The following is a 23,554-nucleotide window of genomic DNA, read 5'->3' as shown; positions in this document are numbered from 1 at the left end:
CTCCCACCCATCACATCTGACAGTGTTTGGGGGGAGCTAAAACCAAATCACTTGGAAAGGAAGACCATGGACCAACAGAGTCATATGTTTATACCTGAGAAAGAAAGCCAAAGCAGCCTTCGGGAGTATGTGTGCGTGCGTGCGTACATGGGAGCGCGTGAAGACTGAAAACTAACAATACCCTCACAGACAGTAGAGCAGGGAATGTAGAAGTATTTCCCAGGGACTAGATACAGACCCCTCAGGAAAGAAATTTGGTCTAGGGTCATTTTTAGGTTCTACCCAAGTAGTAGTTTTTTCTAGTCAAGTGACCTAGACAGCCTTAACATTCCCCTCAGTTTGACTAAACTTTAGACAGTCTTCTTCCTGACTCTAGGCCCGTTCTGTGATGAAGATAAGAAGAAGCTTATATTTTTTAGGGGGCTAAGGCCAATTAGCAAACAGTAGTTTGTGATTCCCCCACCTCAGCTCTCAAAAGCTCTACCACTCTTTGTTTCAGAGGAATTAAGGAAAGACTGAATTCTGACCCCTCTCCTTTATTGCAGTAGTCTTGAATAAAGTCTTTGCCTGATTAACTTTATCTAGTACAACTTTTACTTTGACACAGGTAAGTGGCTGTCTACCGAGGAGTCTGTGCTAAAGTGAAAAATCAATATGGGACCAAGTTAGAAGTGACAAGCCAAAGGCAGGTCATGGCACGAGTCCTAGGAATTGTAGTTGGCAAAGGATTTCTAAAGAATTCACACATGCTCATGAGTCTTAGGGTTCCCAGATTTAAGAACTAAAAATGTGACACATGGAGTTAAATTTGAATTTCAAATACAAATAATTCTTCTAGTATATTTTGTGAAATCTTTCATACATACTTATACTAAAACATTATTTGTTGTTTATCTGAAAATGAAACTGGACTGAGCATGTTGTATTTTATGACATTTCTACCGCAAGAGAAACCGTCAGTTTTAAACATCTGCTGTTCCTAGAGAGCGAGAGCTTGCTTATAACAGCATCAATCACCAGCTCTTACAGCTCTCTTTTACTGTGTACTTCTCTCTCCTTTCCACTCCACCTACCCTCCTCCACATTCAAAGCCGAAAGGGTCAGAAACAGCAGCTAGCATGAACAGGAGGTGGTAAGACAATAAAAAGAACAGAAATCAGCTTCCTTCTGCCCCTCAAGGCGGATAGCAGTGTCAGGTCCCTCCAGGTCTTGGCTGGTGGAAGAGGGTAGGGGATATCCTATCTCTGAAGGAAGATTTGAGTGTTGATAACAAAGTTGCATTTCCACATTCTGTATATTAACACCTGTTCAAAGTACCAAGTCTATAGATCTACGTTGCTAGTCTATAGGTACATGACAATAAAATAAGTACTTTTCAAATTTTATGTGCTTCAGTATTTTGAGATTAATCATTTAAAAGATTAATAACTTGGGGCATCTGACTCAGTCGGTTAAGCAGCCAACTCTTGATTTCTGCTCAGATCATGATCTCACAATTCATGAGTTTGAGCCCCCTGTCGGGCTCTGCACTGACAGTGCAGAACCTGCCTGGGATTCTCTATCACCCTCTCCCTCTGCCCCTCCCCCACTTGCACTCTCTCTTTCTCTCCTAAAATAAGTAAAATAAACTTATTTTTTTAAATAAAAGAGTAATAATTCTAAAAGGATAACTCTAAAAAATTAACTTTGCATATTGTAGTAATACCACTTATAAAATATCTAAGTATTATTGGAAAGCACTAAATATTAATGAATATTAATAAAACTTTTCTGTGTGATAATTTATTTTCTTTTTAAATCTATATTTTTTATCAATCTCTACACAAAACATGAGGCTCAAACTCACAACCCCAAGATAAAGAGTCATATGCTCTTCTAGCTGAGCCAGGCAGGCACCCCACTATATAGTTTGATAGAGAGATTTTTATCTTTATATAGAAATGCATCTATAGATTTTCTAATCTTTTGTGTCACAGATTTTTTTCAGTACTTTCCTATTGAGGTGTAATTACACCAAATAAAGTTAATTGATTTAAGTATATAATGTGATTTATAGACATTCATATCAGAATATTTTAAGAATCTAATGAATACTATTATTTCACATGTGCAAAAACACAGATTTTGTTTCGTACAATTTCAGGGTGTTTATTTACCTTTAAAACCCATCCATCAATGACAAAATTTTTGCTCTAGGTCTTTTCCTCTGGACTGGTGGTTGATTATTTGAGACAATGACTTCACAAATCTATTATACTTATGTATCAGAATTTTGAGTCTAATGTTTGTAAATATAAACTTTACCTTTTTATATGAATGCTAACTATAAATGCTATGTTCTTATCTACAGGATTAGCAGAATGTACTATGACCTTTTTTTTTTTCTTTCAGGTGCAGGTTTACTTTTTCCATCTTTCAGTGGGAATTCCTATCTAGAATTACCTTTTTTTATAACCCTGGATGAGTTCACATGTATTCCAGGGAAAGAACATAACAGAACTGTTACCATCTACTTGACTATAAAAACAAACACTTTGAATGGAACTATTCTCTACAGTGAGTATTAAATGTTTGACTTCCTATATGTCAGTTTTCTTTCTCAAATGTTAACCTATTGAAGCAATGAATTATTCATTTAAATATTGTAGGAAAACTTTTCTAGCTTAGTGCATGAAGCATTACCAAAAGAAAATCTTAGTTCTTTCTAGTTTTCTTAAGAAGTTTCTTTAATTTATGAGTTTTTCAATGGAACATGACTTACAAACAGGCTCTGAACCAGCAAGGAAGAATATAACAAGCATATGAATTTGATGGCATATGGCTATAGCAGTAAAACATAAATGCTTCAAATGTTTCAGGGCATATTTTTATAATATAAATCACTAAATATGAATTGAATTCAATACTTAGTAATTTGTAAAATGGCATTCCAAAGCTGAGGTTCATTCGATAATTGGGAAAATTTCCTATCACACTTTTAGCGTTATCTTAGCTGGTTAGAAAAATAGTATAGTATTAACAGTATTTATTTAAGGAAATGCATCTATATCAAGGTTTCCCTAATTACACAATGTGCTCACAGGGATTTCTATAACCAGAATTTACAGATTTCTTTCTTCTATGGCTGAACATCACTAAAGTATATTCCGTGCAGTATTCCAAATGTGATAATGTTTTTTTTTCTTTTTTTCTTTTGAAATGAATATACAATAGTTTTAACAATTCCCTCTATTGGAGGTATAATGTCTTCAGTGCTTAGATAGATTATCCATTCTAGGGAAAGTCATTATTTCTAAAAATATTTTCTACTCTACTTTGAAATATTTTGCAAACTTGAGTCATCATTTTGTACTTTCCAAAAAAATTAAACCTTTTTATTAATGGCTATGAGTAAAATGCTTAAAAGAAGCATTTATTGGAAAACGGGGTGAAATTAGAAGTTTTGAATATTAAAACGGAAAACTTGGGGCACCTGGGTAGCTCAGTTGGTTGAGTGTTCAACTCTTCATTTTGGCTCAGGTCATGATCCCAGGGTCATGAGATCAAGCCCTTGTATCAGGCTCCATGCTGGGCATGGAACATGCTTAGGATTCTCTCTCTCCCTCCTGCTGCCCATATCTCCTGCTTTCATCATATATATAATATATCCATCTATATATATATTAAATTATTATATATTAAAAATTATATACATTAAAAATAAATTTAAAAAAAATTTTAATGTTTATTTATTTTTGAGAGAGAGAGAGAGAAACAGAGCCTGAGTTGGGGAGGGGCAGAGAGAGGGGGAGACACAGAATCCCAAGCAGACTCCAAACTTCGAGCTATCAATGCAGAGCCCAACACAGGGCTCGAACTCATTAACTGTGGGACCATGACCTGAGCTGAAGTCAGGCAACCAACCAACTGAGCCACCCAGGCGCACCTACACTAAAAACAAATTTTAAACTGAAAACTTGTTATATTTTAGAAAGAAACTAATGTCAGAACTAGACAAACATTATTTATTTCCCAGGAGTGTAAGAACCCATGTTAAAATCATGGCTTTAGAATGAATTATTTATAAATCTGATTATTTAGAGAGAGAGAGAGAAGAAAAAAAAGGAAAAGGAAAATTTGTTTTATGTATAAAACCTAAGTTGTGGTAGATAACCATGAAATTTGGAGGTAATAGTATATTGCAGGGGAAAGGAAACAAAACAAAACAAGAACAAAAGACACAAACATAACAATTTAAAGACACAAAGCAAAGTGATTTTCTGGCTTTGCAATTTTTTTTAAGTTATATAGAGTAAGACGGTGTTTTCTTGTAGAGAGTGTGTCTTTACCAACTAAAAACAGCTCATTGCCAAAGAAGCAGCCAGCCCCTGGGAAGTCTCCTCTGGGCTCATGCTCCTGGCTGATATCTATGCTTGTACTCAATGTGCTCTTTTTAAAAGCCATAAAAATACATGCCAAGCATATATACACCCTGTCCAAGTTGGTACTTTAATTTAAACCAATAAACTGAAGCGGATGTTAGTGCCATAAGATTATTCTTGCCTTTTATATCCAGTGACCTCCAAAAAAAAAAAAAAATCAAACTAGAAATTATTAAAAAAAAAACAAAACACCATACCTTTGTAATGATTATCAATTTCTGTCTTTGTCTTACATAATTGTTGTCCCAGAACTGGATACATCAAAGCTATTTACTCAAGGGAGTTTCATAGCCTGTGAATGGAGAAAATATTTTTGTCTAGAAAGCATTCTTTTGTTCGTCTGTAGAGTGGTAATTTAATCCTACACTGTTGGGAATACCTCAGCAGAATGTTTCATGGGATTTTTGCTTTCAGCCCTCTTTGAATTTATCAACCTCATAAAAGCCTCACAACAGATGAACATGAAGATTTTTGTGATTCAGTTAAACATCCGTAGTTTAAAAGGTGTCCCTTAACTTGACTTAAGGGCTAATTTTCTTTCCTTTGAAGTCAGTATATTACATGTAGGAGCAATTAAGAATAGTGAGGAAATTAGAACAGATGTTTCACTTTAGAGACTAGGAGTTGATTTTTGTCTGTTTTTTGTTTTGTTTTGTTTGTTTTTTAGTTTTGTCATTTTCATTCCTGGACATTTCAGTAAAAACTCAAATCATTCTACAAACATTTATTGAATACTTGTGTTTTATATCACCCAATTTTAAAGGGAGAAGGATAGAGAAATATCAGGTTGATAAGCCAGTGTCGGCTTTGAATTATATTCCTAGTTCAAAAGTGTAGATTTATCTTTTCTCAGTTTGCCTCACCAACTAATTGATGTTGAAAAGGAACAAAAGGAAGATAAAACTGGAATCCTTATGGGGTTACAGTAAAAATCCTTAGAAAGGATAGTTTAAAAAAGAACTCTCTGTGGGAGAGAGACAGCTCTGAGAACAGCAGTCAAGATGAAAAGAAAGCTTTTTGAATCTGCCACTGAACCAATTCAGAATTCTGGAACCCCGTCAAAGGAGCTACTAATAGGTCACGGGAGAAGGGATGAGACCACACAAAACTCTTTAGGTGCACTTTCAGAAAATGAGCTCTATTTGGCCAGCGGTATCAATCAGGAGGTTTCGTCATGAGATGTATTACTATGCAGTTGAATCCCATTCTGTGCTACTTCTTTGAAAAGAAATAAGCATGCCCTTTGGAAGTATGTGATCTTTGAGAAGTAGGAGCAGACATCTGACCAAGTTGCAGGAGGCAAATTACATGAGCAACTCCAGTGAGAGAACAAGATTCAGAAGCAATCTTTGTATTACTTAATATTTGTATTTGAGAAAGAAAGTATAAGAAGGGCTAGTCTTAGGTATTTATTCCAGGTAGAAATTGACAGAACAAGTAGGATCATTGGACCCTCCTTTTTCGTGCATTTGGGGAGGGCTAGAAGAAGAGATTTCTGAGATTGCTGAGGAAAACACATGAAATCTAAAGTATCATAACATCTGCTTTTCTCTATAAAATGATTCCCAGTAGGATACACAATATCTTCATTAGATACTTATTACGCCAAGGCCAGTGAAATCCCACAGTAGTTCGTGACAGCATTTTAAAAATATCTTCTTTTCTTAGAGAAAAAAGTGTGCTCAGTTTTAATCAATTTTACAATGTGCACTGTAAAATTCTTTGAATATCTGTGTCCCTCCTTGATAGCTCCCAGTGGAGCTTGCTCCAGACGGCTAGGAGAGGGAGTGGAGTGGAAAGCATGGTTGGATGAATTCATACATTGCCATTTACAAGATACACAAAGATTGCTTTTCATCTTATTTTTTTATGACAGGAAAGTCAAATTCAACAAATTTTAACTGAGTGCCAAGAAAGCACATCACACTCTTCTAGGCACTGTGACCTGTACAAAGAGAGATAAGAAATAACCTGTACCCTTTTCTCACCGTTTAGCTGACTGTGATAGGACTTAATTATAATAGGAGTAGAAATTAAGAACAAGGGCTGAGTAAAGAGATTCTTTACACTAGGAATCTGTGTTTATGTCTCTTCACCTAAATAGGGAACACTTAGTAATCTGGAATTGTGTTTTACATCTCTCTTCCACCCACCTCCTCAGTACTTCACCAGTGCCTTGTGTAGAGTAAGGTTTTTAAGAATTGTTCATAAAGTTCTGTTGATGAGTTACTCAACTGTGATTGTTGTGATGAAAAATGAGTAGGTATTGAAACTATACTTTAAGAAACCATTCTGTTAGTAAGCAAGTTAAAAAAAATGGTGCAGATTTCAAGGGTTTACTCAAAATTTAGCTTAAATCAAAGAGAATTTTATTCTGGGTCTATTTAACGACCAGGAGCATAACAGGGGTTGGCAGTTTTTTCTGTAATGGCCAAAGAGTAAATATTTTACGGGCCACACACTCTGTGTTACAACAGTTCAACTCTGCCAGTGTAGCGTGAAAGCAGCCATAGACAGTATGGGACTGTGAATGAATACAGCTGTGTTGCAAAAAATCTTTTACTTGCAGAACTGAACAGTGGAAGAATTTGATCTGTGGGCTATAGTTTGCCAACCCTTGACCGAGAATGATGTGATTTGTTAGACGTCTCTTGAAAGAGAACATTGTGTTAAGAAAAATTAAACTCTATTTCTGTGATTGAAATTTATGAAGACATAAATCAGTGAGAGATACACAGTGTTTCTATGTAATTGTATGTAATTATATCAAGAAATGGACCAGTGAGGAACAAACTTGCTTCTAACAGACAGAGGTAGGGGCAAAAACAAACAAATGAGCCCATTCAAGGATTGGAATTGGTGCCATGCCCACCTCAAGAACAGTAAAATCCAGTGATTAAGAAAATTACTATGGAGCTAGACTATCTGGCTCTGCCCTCTGGGCAAATTACTTAACATCTCTGTGCCTCAGTATCTGTAAAATGGAATCGTATTATTTGTAATAATACCAAAGATATGAAAATTTTGTTGTAAGGATGGGGAGAGTTAACACATTTAATATGCTTAAAATTGTGTTTGGTGTATGGCAACATGAAGTCAATGCTAAATATCTTCTTCAGCTAATGTTCTAATCCTTCCTCTCTCATAACTTGCCTGGTAAGGAGTCTTGGGAATTAGATGCCCAGGATGCTATGTTCTTATCTAATAGGTGTCCTTAACATTACATCCATGTGATAGACATACCACCCTGGGAAAGAATATTTAGACTATAAAAAATCTTGGAATCAGGAATGAGACAGTAATGGAGCAAACAGTAGATGCAATTTTTTGTTTCATTTTTAACCATTTCATCCAAATGAGGAGGATTCATTTCCTGTAAGAATCTTGTATTATGAGTTGTATTTTCTTTCCTGGTTAAGCACAATTAGCAGCCGAGGCAAGATTAAAATAGGGTCTCAATAAATTTTAGCAACTGGCCCAGAAGCCACTCTGCAGCAGCATGTAATAAACATGTGTTAATAATTAATTCTGTGTGCCAGGCTGCTGCCACAGTGTAGCAGTTCTCCTGGAACTTCTCTGCCTCCCATCCTTTCACAGACCAACCAGATCACCCCAACCACGTTCTAACTACTAAAATGTGTTACTGCTCATGTTGCCCCCGTTGCTCTAAGATGTCTTCAACCCTGAGCCACTGCTGCTAAGATTGATACTGGGTTTGCTGCTGCTACATACAAATAAAGACCTTTAAGGAGAGCCAGGAAAGGGGAATTCTTCAGCTACAGTCAAAACACATGTGCTCAACAGAGAACTCGATGCAAATTCAGGGAATAGTTTTTGTTACATGCCATGAAGGCGCCACCAGGGACGGAGAGATCATCTGCTTACTGCCATAGGCAGTACTGATCAAAATGTCAGTAGGTAACCAAAGGTAGACGTGAACCCAAGTTAGCTGTGAATTAATTGTACAACACAAGATAAATCAATTAACCTTTCTGTATTTCATTTTGATGACAAATAATGCAGATGAATTTTTATTTTCAAGTTCACGGGGTCTGAAAATGTATATAGGGCACCTGCGTGGCTCAGTTGGTCAAGTCTTTGACTTTGGGTCAGGTCATGATCTCATGGTTCATGAGTTCGAGCCCCACATAGGGCTCTGCACTGGTAATGGGGAGCCTGCCTGGGATTCTCTCTCTCTCCCTCTCTGTCTGCCCCTCCCTCACTCACACTTTCTTTCTCTCTCTCTCTCTCTCTCTCTCTCTAAAAATAAATAAACTTAATAAAAAAAAAAAAAGAAAGAAAGAAAGAAAGTGTGAGGCACCTGGGTGGCTCAGTCGGTTGAGCATCCAACTTTGGCTCAGGTGGTGATCTTGTGGTTTGTGAGTTCGAGCCCCACATCGAGCTCAGTGCTGACAGCTCAGAGCCTGGAGCCTGCTACTGATTCTGTGTCTCCTGTCTCTCTGCCCTCCCTTGCTCACATTCTGTCAATCTCTCTCACAAAAATAAGTAAGCATTAATTTATTTAATTGTATATAAAAGTGTTTTTGAAAAATACAAAGTAACATATAAAGGTATGAAGGGATTTTTTGTTTTATGAGAAATGGTAGAAATCTATATCACTTTATGGAAATTTCCAAATTGGACCATCTGTATACCTGATTTAATAAGCATACTATCTGTATTCATCACTATCGAGCCTATAAGGAATGGTGAATTTTATTTTAATTCAAACTGATGACCAGTTGTTTATTTGTACATGAACTCAAATCAAACTGTCATTGATGTTTGGGAGCACTCATTACAATAGTTCCAATAGAGAAAAATTCGCATTTTTAATGGAAGTGGTACCATATAAACCATAATTACTCTCTTGAGTATTTCAATTAAGTGATAAAGTATCTATGCTTAGAAATTTTTGGGTCTACAACTCAATATAATAACCAAGCAAACCAAAATTATAAAAACTTGAGGACATAATTATTTCTGTCTCTCTGGCTTATTTCATTATTATTCCTTTCTTGTAAGACTAAATGTATACTGTATACTGTATAACATGTATATACATATATGCTATGTATATAATTTATACATTTTAGACTCAATTATTAGGGTTATCTCTCTAAAATGCTATGATATGATATCTAGAAACTAGAGTTCTGTAATTTTTAAGTAATTATTAACATTTATTGTTCTAAGCAGCAGTTTCTATATTTAATAAATCTTAAATCAGGAGATACAATTGATGATTTCATTAGTATAAATTGGGGAATTACAAACTTTGTAAAGTTTCAAAATATTTTCTGCATAAATATTCAGAAAAACTCAAGACATAAAGGATTCATTGAAAAAATTACTACACAGCCTAAAAGCATAAAGAATCCTTTCAAAAAGGATAAGTTCACACTTCTCTGCTAATGGATCATCAAATGTCTTTTCAGCGAAACAACAGAATGACTCTCTTTCAATGGCTTAATATTGACATCTTCCACAGCCTTCAAGTCCTGTCCAAGGCAGCACAGATTGGATATTATGGGGAAAAAGACACTGCTCTTCACATTTGTCATATATCACAGAAAGAGAGATGCACATTTTCTTGATATTTTTGGGTTCAATGAGCACTGTTGAACTAAATTTAATGTGGCATATGGATTACTCAACCCATAAAGTTTATTACAAAAATATACATCTGACAGTAGTCATTACTTACGATTTTCTTTAGAAGTTCTATTTTGAAAATTTTATATTTTATTTTACTAATTGCCAGTAATTTTTCATTTTTTTTATTATAGTTGTGTTTGAAAACATGTTTTTAGTACTTGTGAGATAATAGAAATATATATATTTGTCTCTGCCTCCAGTTACTGACACAAAGCTCCTAAAACCCTTGTAATTTCTTAAGTGATAACACTATGAGCATCTCTTGTTCTAATATTTGTCTTTGACCCTGTCCCTTCATACCAGGCTTCTAAAACTTTAGTAATTTGTAAGTGATAAATGCAGTAGGAGCATATTCTGTTCTAATAAGGGACTCTGGGTGGGATTCTGGATGGCTCCTTGGTGGGGGCTGGTCACCAGATAGACCAAACTTATGATTGATGCTTGGAATTTTCAGTCTAAGCCCCCCACCCTCCACAGAGGAGAGAGGGGCTGGAAATGGGGTTAATAACTGATCATGCTTACACAAGGAAGCCTCCACAAAATCCCAGTATCTCTCAGAGAGCTTCCAGGTGGGCAAATGCATCCTCATCAGGAGGGTGAAGCACTCAACTCCACAGGTACAGAAACTTCTGCTCTTGGACCCTCCTATTCCTTACCCTATGTATCTTTTCATCTGGATGTTCATCTGTTTTCTTTATCATGTCCTTTAATAAACTAGTAAATGTGTTTCCCTGAGTTCTGTGAACACCTCTAGCAAATTAATCAAACAATCTTTAGAATGTCTGATCTATAGCCAGTTGGTCAGAAGCACTGGTGATAACCTGGGCTTGCAACTGATATCTGAGGTATGAATTGTAGGTGGGGGGCAGGGGGCAGCAGTCTCATGGGATACCTAACTTGTAAGGTCTGACACTGTCTCCAGGTAGGTAGTGTCCAAGTTGAAATAAATGGTAGGACACTCAAATAGTGTCACAGAGAATTGCATGTATGGGGAAAAACCTCCACACGTTTGGCAATCAGAAGTGAAGTGTTTTATTTGAGGAGTAAAGGAGACCCATGGGAAAGAAAAACACCGTAGAAAAGTAGGGTTTTCCCTACATAGGAAAGTAGAAAATGGAATTTTTGTACCATAGTACTATTTGTGAAAGACAAACAGTTCTTCCTGAGTGTTTATTCATAGCGTTTCTCTAAGTATTTTCTCAAAATATAGGTTTGTGATGCAAAGTTAGTTGATTTTAAAGTGAAAAAATCAATCTATCAAACAATATGAACTGTATTCCCTGAAATGGATAATTTGCTATTGAATCATGCAAATACATCACTAACCTGAGGTCTTCCATTGCCCCCTCCCACCATCATGTTACCAGCAAAACATTCTGAATTCCTTTAAAAGTATTATTATATAAAACAAGAAATCGCTTATTAATAGAAAAAGTCCAAATGATGAGTTTAAAACTGTTACTATTTGGCAGACTAGAGGAAGAACTATGCTTAATTGTTTATTTTTATTTCATTCCCATTACCTTTATTAAAGCTGCCTTTTTGTGTTCTATATCACAGGGTAGCTCTGGTTCATGATGGGATGTTGATGTACTTGGATAAGACCGTTTATCCCTGTCATTGATTTTAGTGACTGTGCTTCCTTTAAAAATAACTCATTCTTGCATTGTACTACATATATCTTGTTTAATGTATATAATTTTTAAAATTCAGTTTTTGAAGCTTTGAAAAACAGACCTTGTACATATGGTACAACAGCTTGACCTAAATGTTCAACTTTCTTCTACTCTACTCCGTATATCGTATTTTTAAGCCTTATCTTGAAAATAGGAGTTTGAGATGATAATATCTTTAGAAATATTAAGTAATAGAAACTTCAGGGTAAAAATGGGGAAAAGAACCGGATACCAGACTGTCAGTGCATAGCAAAATGAACCACCCTCCCCTCTCCCAAAATGATGGGGGTGGAGAACAAGCCAAGAATTCAAGAAAAAAACAATTTTATGACATTCTATGATATAACTAACCTTTTATATATCCAAGAAGAGAAAACACAAGATGCTGGTACAGAGTGTTGCATTTCTAAAGGTGCTCTCATTGCCCCCAGCTTCCTCCCCTCAGTAAAAAGAGGAGTCATAGATAATCCTAAATCCTTAATTATACCATCAAATTCAGAGAAAAGCAGCCTAAGAAACTGAATAGGAAGTCATGGGGAAAATAAGGAAAAACTCTGAAGAACAGAAGCCCAGAAGACTGCTAATGGATCTGAGGGGAGGCAGAAAAGGTAAAGCTGCATCGCTCTCTGCCAGGAACTGGACTAATTTGGGGTATTGTACAGCTGCAGTCTTCAGAAGTGTGATAAAAACCTAGATGGGTTGAGTGGGCTCTAAGAAAGGGCGTTTATGAGGATCTCAAGATTGATTTTCAGCCATATTCATTATGCCCTTTGCTACTCATACTTCGTTATTAAATCTTTAATGCTGTTATTCTGTCCAATTTGTTTTCTTCCGCAATATCGATTTAATCTAAATTATTTTTTACTATATTTCACTTTGTGTTTCTCTTACCAAATTTATATTCTTAATAAGCTCTACAGCACAAAGTACTCATGGGAAATCTGTTTCTTAGATTTTGTATGTCCCCAAATTTTCTGATTTTCAACTGTATTTTGAATCCTTTTCTGTCTTCCTACCCGATCTCGGTCATTCATAAGGGTGGGCATCTCTATCCAGTCCAAGACTGCTATGTTGCTTAACACCAGGGGACCCCCTTTGCATTGTATTCTATGTGAATTTTTCTCCTTGAGTTGGTTTTGTTTTCTTTGCTATCATATAATGTGACTCATTTCTCCTAATATACCTCAAAATTTCAAAAACTGAAATTAGCTTATTTTCTTTGTTAAAAGGCTAATTTTCAAAAAGATATATAAAATGAGCACACATCAAAAATTTTATTTAACCTCTTAATGAGGGAACTGGTAAGATACTATGACTAGTTCAGAGGAGAAGTCAAGGAGTAGAGACATATATATACATATGTATATGTATATATATGTATATATATATATGAGATTAAGGAATTTTGAAGCGAATTTACAAATAGATGGAAAGCAAGTCTACCTACGGAGTAACAATCAGTTGCACTTCACCAGACACAATCAGTTTGAATTGCTATAGACAAGAATAACTCAAATTATTATTAGTTTTCATCAACTTACAAAGTTGTAAAATATCTGAAAGATAAAGACAGGTGAGGAGCACCTGAATGGGTAAGCTAGACTTTTTTTTTTTCCTATTTCAGATTCTTTCACAATTTCTCCTGATACCTTTCTCTGAACCATTCGTTGAAATCCAAGCGTTGCTTGTGTTCTACTCTTATAGAGCCTGAAACATGGGGGGAGAGATAACTTAAGTTTCCTGACATTCTTAATGAGATGTTAAAGAAACATTTGTCTGGGGTTCAGTGATACTTTACATTTCACTTTGGTTTCTTTTTTTTTTTTTTTCTCTTTCAAATCGATGTGAGCTCTGACACAGAGATATTTCAAGTTGATCCTTGAGCATCTCCAGGGTCCTTTCAGATGTCCATAACATCAAAATTATTTTTTTCAAAATTATTTTTTTAATAAAACCAAGATATTTGCCTTTTTCACTGTGTTGATGGACATTTGCACTCAGGGTACAAAAGTCACAGTAGATACAGTATCTGGCACCTAGTGTCATGGCGGAGTACATTTGTACACCCAAATTGTACTCATTTTATTCTGTTCCACTATGCACTCAAAGTAAAAGTCAACATAAAAATGCCCTAATAGTGCAGAAAATGCATTCATTTTTTAAAATTCTCAATCCTTGTGTATGCAACTTTTTAATGTGCTGTGCATAAAAGCAAAAGTATACATCAAAGCAAGTCTGGTGCATACCAATATATAATCACTGTCTTGAGGAATAACACTTGTGCAATTTTTTTAAGTTGCTAGTTGAAGTAGCCATTATGAAAACATGACTTGAAAAATAACTAAAAGATAATCTGTGGCTCTTCAAATTTGAATATTTTAAGCCATTTTCTCAAAAATTAACAAAGTAAGCCTGCCATTTTGAGGAAAGCAGCTGACAGTATTTGTTTCCCAATAATAAGCCTCAAGATTTCTAGTAAAAATTAGAATTTTGGAAAATGTATATTCTTCACAATGAGCTTCAGAGCTTCACCATGGTTTCTGATGAGTTCAGTAGTAATAATAACTAAGGTGATTTTTTAATATGATATAATAAAATATGTCAATCTTTGAAAGATATCCATTACTCAGTGAATCAGTATTTTTCAAATAACCAATAAATGATGTTACAAAATCCTGCAAAGGTAAAATATCCATTTAAAATGCAAGAAAGACCAATGGAATTTTAATGTAACAGAGGATGTAAAGATTATTAGTATAGTTCCAGATTCCACATTGCAACTATACTTTAAGGAACTACCACTTATCCAATTTGTGTATGTTTAAAAAGACAGTTTAAATAATGCTAATTTTCCAGTTACATTCACTGTGAAGCTGGAGTTCATGTACTTCCACCAAAGCAACAATTCACAATAGATTGAATACAGAAGTAGATATGAAAATCCAACAGCTTTTGTTAAACTTAACATTGAAAATTATTGTAAAAGTAAAGAATACTCCTCTCACTATTTTTGTTTTGTAAGATATGATTACTTTTCACAAAATATGTTATTTAGGTTAATGTGTAATGGATTTTATTATTGTTATTTTTAAATAAGCTACTCAGTAAATATTTGAAAAATTTCTCAGCTTTAAATTCTTTTTTTTTTCTTTTTTCGGTTTTAAATTCTAATCCAATGGGGCGCCTGGGTGGCTCAGTCGGTTAAGCGTCCGACTTCAGCTCAGGTCACTATCTCGCGGTCTGCGAGTTCGAGCCCCGCGTCGGTCTCTGGGCTGATGACTCAGAGCCTGGATCTTGCTTCCGATTCTGTGTCTCCCTCTCTCTCTGCCCCTCCCCCGTTCATGATGTGTCTCTCTCTGTCTCAAAAATAAATAAACATTAAAAAAAAATTAAAAAAAAATACATGTACAATATCATTTTGCTCTAATGAAAAATTCTCTCTCTACATATCTATCCATTTATCTGTATTAAAGCTGGCCATTTTTGAGGGTTGTAATTTCAGGTTGGTTTAGTATGCTAATGTTGGTATTTTTCTTAAAGTCATTATCTTAAATACGTATATTCACAATAATAAAAGAAAAAAAAGGAAATAAAGATACTCAAAAATATTAAAAATATACATTTCACAAATATCTGAGATTTCAGTAAATACATAATAAATACACAGTAAGAATTACTTGCTTTGATTTTGGATCAATTGGAAACCAAAAGAGAAAGAAATGAAAATTGACCCCTGTAGTTTCCTATGGCTGCTGTAGCAAATTACCATAAATTTAGTGTCTTAAAACAAGAGAAAGTTATTTTCTTACAGTTCTGGAAGCCATAAGTCCAAAATGTGTCTTAGAAGCCTCAAATGATGTTGCAGCTTTGGCTCTTTGTGGAGGCTCTAGATGAGAACCTGTTCCTTGCCTCTCCAGCTTCTGGTGGCCACTTGCCTTCCTTGGCTTGTGGCTGCATCATGCAAGTCTCCACCTCTGTAGTCACATAGCCTATCCTCTTCCATTGTCAAATCTCCCTCTGCTTCCCTTTTAGAAGGACACATGTGACTAAATTTTAACACAACCAGATAATCCACAATAATCTCATCTCAGAGTCTTTCATTTAGTTACACCTGCAAAGTCTCTTTTACCATATAAGATTAACATTCACAGGTTCCAGCGATTCGGACATGGATATCTTTGGTGGTCATTATCCAACCTATCACAACCACTGCTTCACATCATGTACAGAAATCGATTCTACATAAAATATAGATCTTTAAAAAGCTTACAAAAGATAAGCTAAGAAAATAACCTTATAATTTTGAACCAAAGATATCTTAAAGGTGACATAAAAAGCACTAGTTACAACCATAAAGGAAACAATAAATAGACCTGCGCCAAAATTAAGACCATATGGGGCACCTAGGTGGCTCAGTTGGTTAAACATCAGACTACTGATATCACTTCACATCATGATCTCACAGCTGTGGGATCAAGCCCCACATGGAGCTCCAAGCTGATGGAGCTCCAAGCTGAGCAAGGGGCCTCCCTGGGATTCTCTTCTGACCCTCCCTGACTTGTGGGTGCACACACTCTCTAAATAAGTAAACATTAAAAAAAGATTGTTAAAAAAATCTATGTACTTACATATATGTCTAAAGTTGATTATTAAGTGAAGAGAGAAAGATGAATAAGGCTACTTATTGCATTATTTTTTTTAAACTTTTTAATATTCATTTATTTTTGAGAGAGAGCGAAAGAAAGGGGTGGGAGAGGGGCAGAGAGACAGGGAGACAGAGAACCCAAAGCAGGCTCCATGCTGTCAGCCCAAAGTCGGCTGTGGGGCTTGAACCCACAAACTGTGAGATCATGACCTGAGCCACCCAGGCATCCCCATTATTTTATTTTAAAAAATAAAACTAAGGCTATATAAATATTTGGGTGTGTGTGTATACACACACACACACACACACACACACACACACACGATAGAAAAGAATACCTCAAAGTGGGATGAAAGAATGAGCTGGAGAAAGGGAAAATATTTCTTTTTTTATTGATTTTTTTATTTTTTTATGAAAGACAAATAAAAATTATAATACAAATAATTAACGATAATAATAAACCAAGTTCTGTAATACTCAACAGGTGCCAGAGACTTTTATTATTTTATTTAATTATCACAATAATTCTAATAATCACTTGCTCTCTTCATCCCATTATAGTATATGAGGAAACTGAGGCTCAGGATAAGATCATCTTGCTATTAAGAAACAGAGGCAGAAGTTAACAGAAGTTAATTTCATGTGAAGTTAAATGCTGTTAATGCCATGCTAGTCTCAGCCTGTGAAAAATAATGTATATTTCTGATATAGTATTACTACATTGAATAGTTATCTAATAATACTCCTAGCCATCTCACTAAGTCATTAGTCCTAGGGGACAAAAGATTGTGTTTTTTGAAAGAATGATTGTAATTGAATAAAACATAAATAAAATCACTAATTTCATGGAATATTTGTTCTTTTAAAGGTAGTGAGAAAAATACCGGACAACAGTTTCTTCATTTATTTCTCATGGATGGAAGGCCCACAGTTAAATATGGATGCGGGAGTTCTCACAATATCTTGACTCTTTCTGCTAATTATAGCATTAACACAAATGCGTTCATCCCTATCACAATACGGTAAGTCTTCCACAGTAGTTCTTTGAATTATACTGCTGAAACTTATTTTTTCAATGTTATCTATATGTATAATAGCCACCCAAATATGAAAAGAAGGACAAAAAGGTCCATCTGAAAGTAGTCTCACTAATCAGTGTTTTCAGTTTGATGGATAAAGTATAAATTAAACTAAGGTATAATATGATACCATCCAGTGGCAATCCAATTACATACAGAATGAATTTCTTTGAAAAATACCATGGAGCTAATAAATAGGTTAAAGAATCCTGTGGTCCACTTGAAATTAAGATCCGGTAGTTGTTCAAGAAAATATCTATTGAATGAAAATAGCCATTCAGAACTGGGGAGTTGGGGCAGGTGGCCATTGACTCTGCACAGAAAAAGAAAATCCAGTGGGAAAAAAAAATGAATATTAGATGGAAATGCTTTCTGGGGTGTATAAACTTTTGGAAGGCAGTCTTGGAATTAATTCATACTTCAGAATTAGGACATCTCAGAAGAGAGAGATGAGTAAATATGATGGTCACATCCCAAGGGTATTACTGAACAAAATTTAAATGTAGCAGCCAAGAATTTAAAATTCTTTATCAGTATAGCAATCTAGTGATAATGGTCTCTAAAGTTACTCCGTGTCAGTTAAAAATAACATTTTGTGCCTGAGTTTGTATGTTAGATGACAATTGGATATGTTAGTCTGATTAGCTGGAATCTTGGCTAACCTGTGAAGGTTATATAAATCAAATAAGCTTTCCCAGAGTCTGTATCAGTCTGAAAATAAAATCAAGGAAATTGACACCAATCTTAAAATGGAAACTCCTTACAGCATCTTACTCATTTTTAATGCAGTTTGCAGGACATCTGACAGAAAGATGCTCAGTAAATGTTTGAATGAAGAAAGGAGAGTGTCTGGGGCTGGGCAGATCAATTGGTTATGACAAGAAGGCAATAAAATTACCCTAAGGTAATGAAATTATTATTCACAGATTAGGAAGACCCTTTTGGAAAAGAGAGTTGTGTGTAGACAAAGCAAATTGTCAGAGCAATGGACTTAACCATCTCTCTGACAAAAGTTGCAGTTGCTCACACAAAAAAAGAGCCAGATGAGAAAGTGAATAACTTAAAACCCAATTTAAAAGGCATTTTGATTGATAACACCCTCATTTTATACAGTGTAATCATTTCACACAAACAATGGCACATTTGATCACATATGAAGTAATTTCTGTTTTGGTCAAACTTACTTAAAGGGATGATTTTATTTCTTGCCTTTAAGTAATGATACTTAACTAGGCAGTCCTCAAACCACTCAGAGCCTTAGGTAGCCTGAAGTTCGTGAAACCATCCTTTAAAAAAATATTGATACTCCTAGTGAAACTAAAAACCAAGGACTTTCCAAGTCCTTCAATTATTTTTATCCAAAATTTAGGAAGTGAGAAAGAGATATCTCCACTGACACGAAAATGCAAATCTGCTTTGTCTTAAGCGCAGTATCCTGCCAGACAATAGATTACATTAAGGGCTGACCCTAGGACTATATTGTATATTGTGTATTATATATTATATAAATTATTTAAGAGTATACAATATAAATAACAAGTATATTCTAGACAATTCTTAAGAACTTTTACTGTGAAGGTATAAAAAGAGGTAAGGTGGTAACTAGAGGGAGGTGAGGAGTCAAAAGGGAAAAAATGTAGGATGAGAGATTTCAGCATGTTTAATTTGGGATTTAATTCCACTCAATATGCTAGTTGAGTGGAATGTGTTAATACATAGAAAAATAATGAACAATTGAGAATATAAAGTCCCTTAGAAGTTTAAACTGATGAGATACAACCTACATGAGAGAAGATTCCTACCAGAGGGAAGTGAAAATGGAAAAAGAGGCTTTTGATCTTCTGTCTGTGTACATATCTTGGTCTATGACTACCTTTTGCTTTACCCCTATATGTTCAGTTGTTTATGTCACCTTCTCTTTCTGTCTTGCCTTCTCTGCTCTCCACTCTTATTTCTCCATCCTTATTGGGGACAAGTTAAAATTAAAAGGGTCTTTTGTGGGGGTGTCGGGGTAGCTCAGTCGGTTGAGCATCCTACTTTTGATCTCTGCTCAGGTCATGATCTCATGGTTTGTGAGTTCAAGCCCCATGCCGGGCTCTGCACTGACAGTGTGGAGCCTGCTTGGTATTCTCTCTCTCTTTCCTTCTCTGTCTGTCTGTCTCTCTCTCTCTCTCTGAAAATAAGTAAATAAACCTTAAAAAAAAAAAAGTACATATTAAAAGGGTCTGTTTGTACAGCTCTTTTTAATTGTCTCTGACAGGACACTTGTTATCCAAATTCAAAACAAATTTGTCCCTAAAAAGCATGTGAATTAAGTTCCTTTTTAATTATATGCATGTTGTTGGAATTTCATCTGTATTTAAGGGTTCTTGACAATAAAATACCATAGCATGATTGATAAGAATTTACTTTAAAAAATTAGTGGAATGAGCTCAAAGGTAAACATGTAAAATATGACTTGGATTTTTATTTTGATATCAGCCACAGAGAATAAACATGTACTCCTACTAAATCTGCATTGTACCTGTAGGATAGATGACAGAAGTAGAGCAAACTTGAATAAGCCACTTGTAGTGATTGAGGTCAATTCAGTATCAAGATAGAAGTTCTTCTTAAATGAAATGGAGCGGAGATCACAGCTCTACAGATAGATTGTAATTCATACTCATGCACAGTTTGTCTTTCATTTCAACAAATTTTGAAAGGGATCACATAGAGAGAGTCTTAGTTTTCACAAGGGTTATTCTCCTTTGGGGAAGTTCAGAAAAATTGTCTTACTATATATATACTTTTTAAAGTTTCTGAAGTTTAAATTTTTCTGGCACCTTTTGTGTCTGTCCTGAACAAAAGCTGACTCTTTATTCAGCATTTGTTCTGTAAAGAAACCCTGTGTCCTTTCCTCTGAGTAATTTACTGTGTTATTATCTGCATATTTTAAATCCACACAGCCTATTCTACCATAGAATCCTCAAGGACTTATCCTGATGTGTATTATCCATGTATATCTGAGGCATACTCCAATATCTAGTGATTTATTTTGGTTAACAAACTGTTAGGTAGCCAAAGCCGAGTGGATATTGACCAAGAATTGCATGACTGCCAGAACCACACATCCCGATCAGCCACTTTTTAGTAGCTGGCCAGTGTAAAGGAATGCATGCAGGGTTTGATATTAATTGAACAGAAGCTGGAAAAGTTACTAATGGTTGGGCAGCAAGAACCTTAGAACTTGCTCAAACCCAAACATCACATAAAACCACTGCAAGCATTTTTAACACATCATCTTGTTAGATATTTGGTCCAGAAAACAAAATAACAAAAACTGCTGTCGAGTTTTGTAAATGGACTGATTTTTACCTCCTGTTTGATCTTACTAATTTCTATGAAATAAAAACCTCTTGTTAGGTGTATGTATATTTGTGTGTGTGTGTGTGTGTGTGTGTGTGTGTGTGTGTGTGTGTGTACATGCGTTAGTACATATCTGTGCAAATTTCTTTTTATTAAGAAAGTAGAAAAAAAAGAAAGGGACACCTGGGTAGCTCAGTTGGTTAAGCATTCAATTCATGATTTTTGATAGCATGGAGCCTGCTTGGGACTCTCTCTCTTTCTACCCCTTGTCTGCTCTCTCATTCTGTCTCTCAAAATAAATAAATAAGGGTGCCTGGGTGGCTTAGTCAGTTAAGCATCTGACTCTGGATGTTGGCTTAGGTCATGATCAGACAGTGCTAAGATGAAGCCCTGTGTGTTGAAGGCATGGAGCTTGTTTGAGATTCTCTTTCTTCTCTTTCTGCCCCTCCCCCAGCTCTCTCGTGCTCTCTCACTCTCTCTCTCTCTCTCTCTCTCTCTCTCAGAATAAACATTTAAAATAAATAAATATTTTAAAAAGCAGAAAATAAATTTATATAATGCAAAACTAGCATTAAAACCTTCAAGACTGGGAAATAAAAAGGATTCTGAGCAGGATTGCTTTTAACTATATCAAATGAAGAGATTTAGTGGTAAATAATTTACGAAAATTAAGAAAGGAACAAATGACAACTTCTTATAATACCTGTATATAATTTGTCAATGGCCTTTCAGGCAGCTCTGCTCAAAATCAGCTTCAAGTGCTTTGCCATTTTCCCCACATAAATTTTCGGTATTATAAGTTGTTTCCTGTTGTCCTATAACTCCATGGCATTTGTCCTGTAACTGCATACAGAGAATGATAAGGAAACTACTCAAGTTTATGTAAGAAGAAAGAATATCCATAATGTATTATCAGCTGTAATCTTGAGAGTAACTCAAAATGTCCTTTATGTCTCTGATTTTCTAAAATATAAAGGTTTTTCACACGTTCTTGATAGTTAATATTATGTGAGTTATGGATTACATGCCTTTAGTCTTAGAGCCCAGAAACTATGTAATAGCAACAATCTTCACTTCTTGAAGCAGATGGTGACTTTTGAACTGCGCTAAATCTATAAGATATTAGATTTATTCATAAAACGTTGCCATGTCAATATGGAAAGTTTGGCAGGCTTTTCATCTTAAAAAGGTCAAACTTCATCACTTCAATATTAATTTCTGTATCTTTTCCATCAACACTTCCATCTGGTATTTCTTAGAGGAAATGTAGGAAAACTATAGCTAAATATGTGAAATATGGCATAGTACTTTATCATTACATTGACTTGTACATAAATACATAAATCTAAACATTGATCTTGCTCCCTTATCCATACATAACACAGTAATCATACATAACATGCCCGGTACTAGTGAACAACAACTTACAATATAGTTTATTTGTATTGAATTGAAAATATCCACTACAAAACTAAAATTTATTTTGTTAAATAAGATTAAATCTTTTAGAGGTTTGTGGGTCTAGAAGTTGGTGATTTTAGTACTGTTTAGGATTATTGGGTAGAGTCTTCTGCTAGCATGTGTAGTTGTGTCTAAAATTCACAAATATCTTGAGAAACAAGGAAGTGTCAGTTTGGTGTTGAATGAGGCAGAAATAGAAGGAAGAGCTTTCTAAATAAAGACATTGCTATCTAAATGTGAGGCTGAGTCTACACAGTGTGTTCACTGAATAATATGTCAGCTATGGACTCAACCAACCAGTGATATAAAAAAATAATTTCAAGTGATTGACTATATAGTCACATGCTTGCTCCTTTTAATTATGCAATTCAGTTCAAGTTGTCCAAATGGAATGGCTATTATCAAAGTTAAAAAAGTAAAGATTCAAGTCCTTAGTTCCTCATCTTCTGGTGTGCTGAGATACCAAGACAGCCAGAGAACTGATTGACCCTTAAGGCCTCAGAGCAACCGCAAAGACTCTACTAAGAAGAAAGGGACTTAACAGTTGAAAAGTGTATCTATAACATAAGAAATAAACTGGATTTTGAAAAAAGATTAGAAATTTACCAGAGGGACAGCAGGTGGAAGAGGATAAGCAATGACATCATGGTGAAGATTAACACATGCAAGAAATTGTATGGAGATTGAGTATGACAGGAACATCAAGTTTGAGATGAAAGGATATTTAGTTCTTCAGCAAATCATCATCAAACTTTGTAATTTCTAATGCAGAAAATTACAATAAACTAAAATAAAAGTGAAGAAATTCTTTTGAGAATCAGCAATGTATGCTGAAGAAAGCCGCACATGTTCTTCATTCTTTAATGTTAATGGTAGATTTCTACTACAACTGTCAGGGTTATTGAGGAAGTTGGAGGTATTCTTGTGTGGTGCAGAATATATGGTGACATGAACTTCAATCCCTAAAAGCCTCTTCTCTCTGTAATTCTAAAAGGCATGTATACTATCATCTTTAAGACAAGATTACATAAGAAAGTAACAGGAAGCAAATGAAGACTTAGGGGCAAACTAAATAATCAGAATTTTTTCAGAACAGCAATAATTGATAAAGTCAGAGAACAGTCTGCCTCACAGGAAAGTTAAAGGGATTGAACATGTTAAAAAATAAGATTCATGAGGAAATGCCAAGGGATTCTTTGTTTATTAAGAGTGGTGGTCTGGGGCGCCTGGGTGGCGCAGTCGGTTAAGCGTCCGACTTCAGCCAGG

At 35.2% G+C, this 23,554-nt stretch overlaps 1 protein-coding gene across 1 annotated transcript in view; it reads left to right on the top strand.

Moving 5' to 3' along the window:
- The window catches only part of EYS (eyes shut homolog), a 1,624,793-nt gene that overhangs the window by 1,314,602 nt on the left and 286,637 nt on the right, over positions 1 to 23,554 (top strand). Inside the window, 2 exon segments of the mRNA XM_049653864.1 lie at positions 2,392 to 2,556; positions 17,269 to 17,422. Coding sequence (XP_049509821.1) covers positions 2,392 to 2,556; positions 17,269 to 17,422 — 319 coding nt within the window.

The sequence above is a fragment of the Panthera uncia genome, assembly GCF_023721935.1.
Source record: "Panthera uncia isolate 11264 chromosome B2 unlocalized genomic scaffold, Puncia_PCG_1.0 HiC_scaffold_24, whole genome shotgun sequence".
Classification (NCBI taxonomy): Eukaryota; Metazoa; Chordata; class Mammalia; order Carnivora; family Felidae; genus Panthera; species Panthera uncia.
This window is presented reverse-complemented; position numbering and strand designations above follow the sequence as displayed.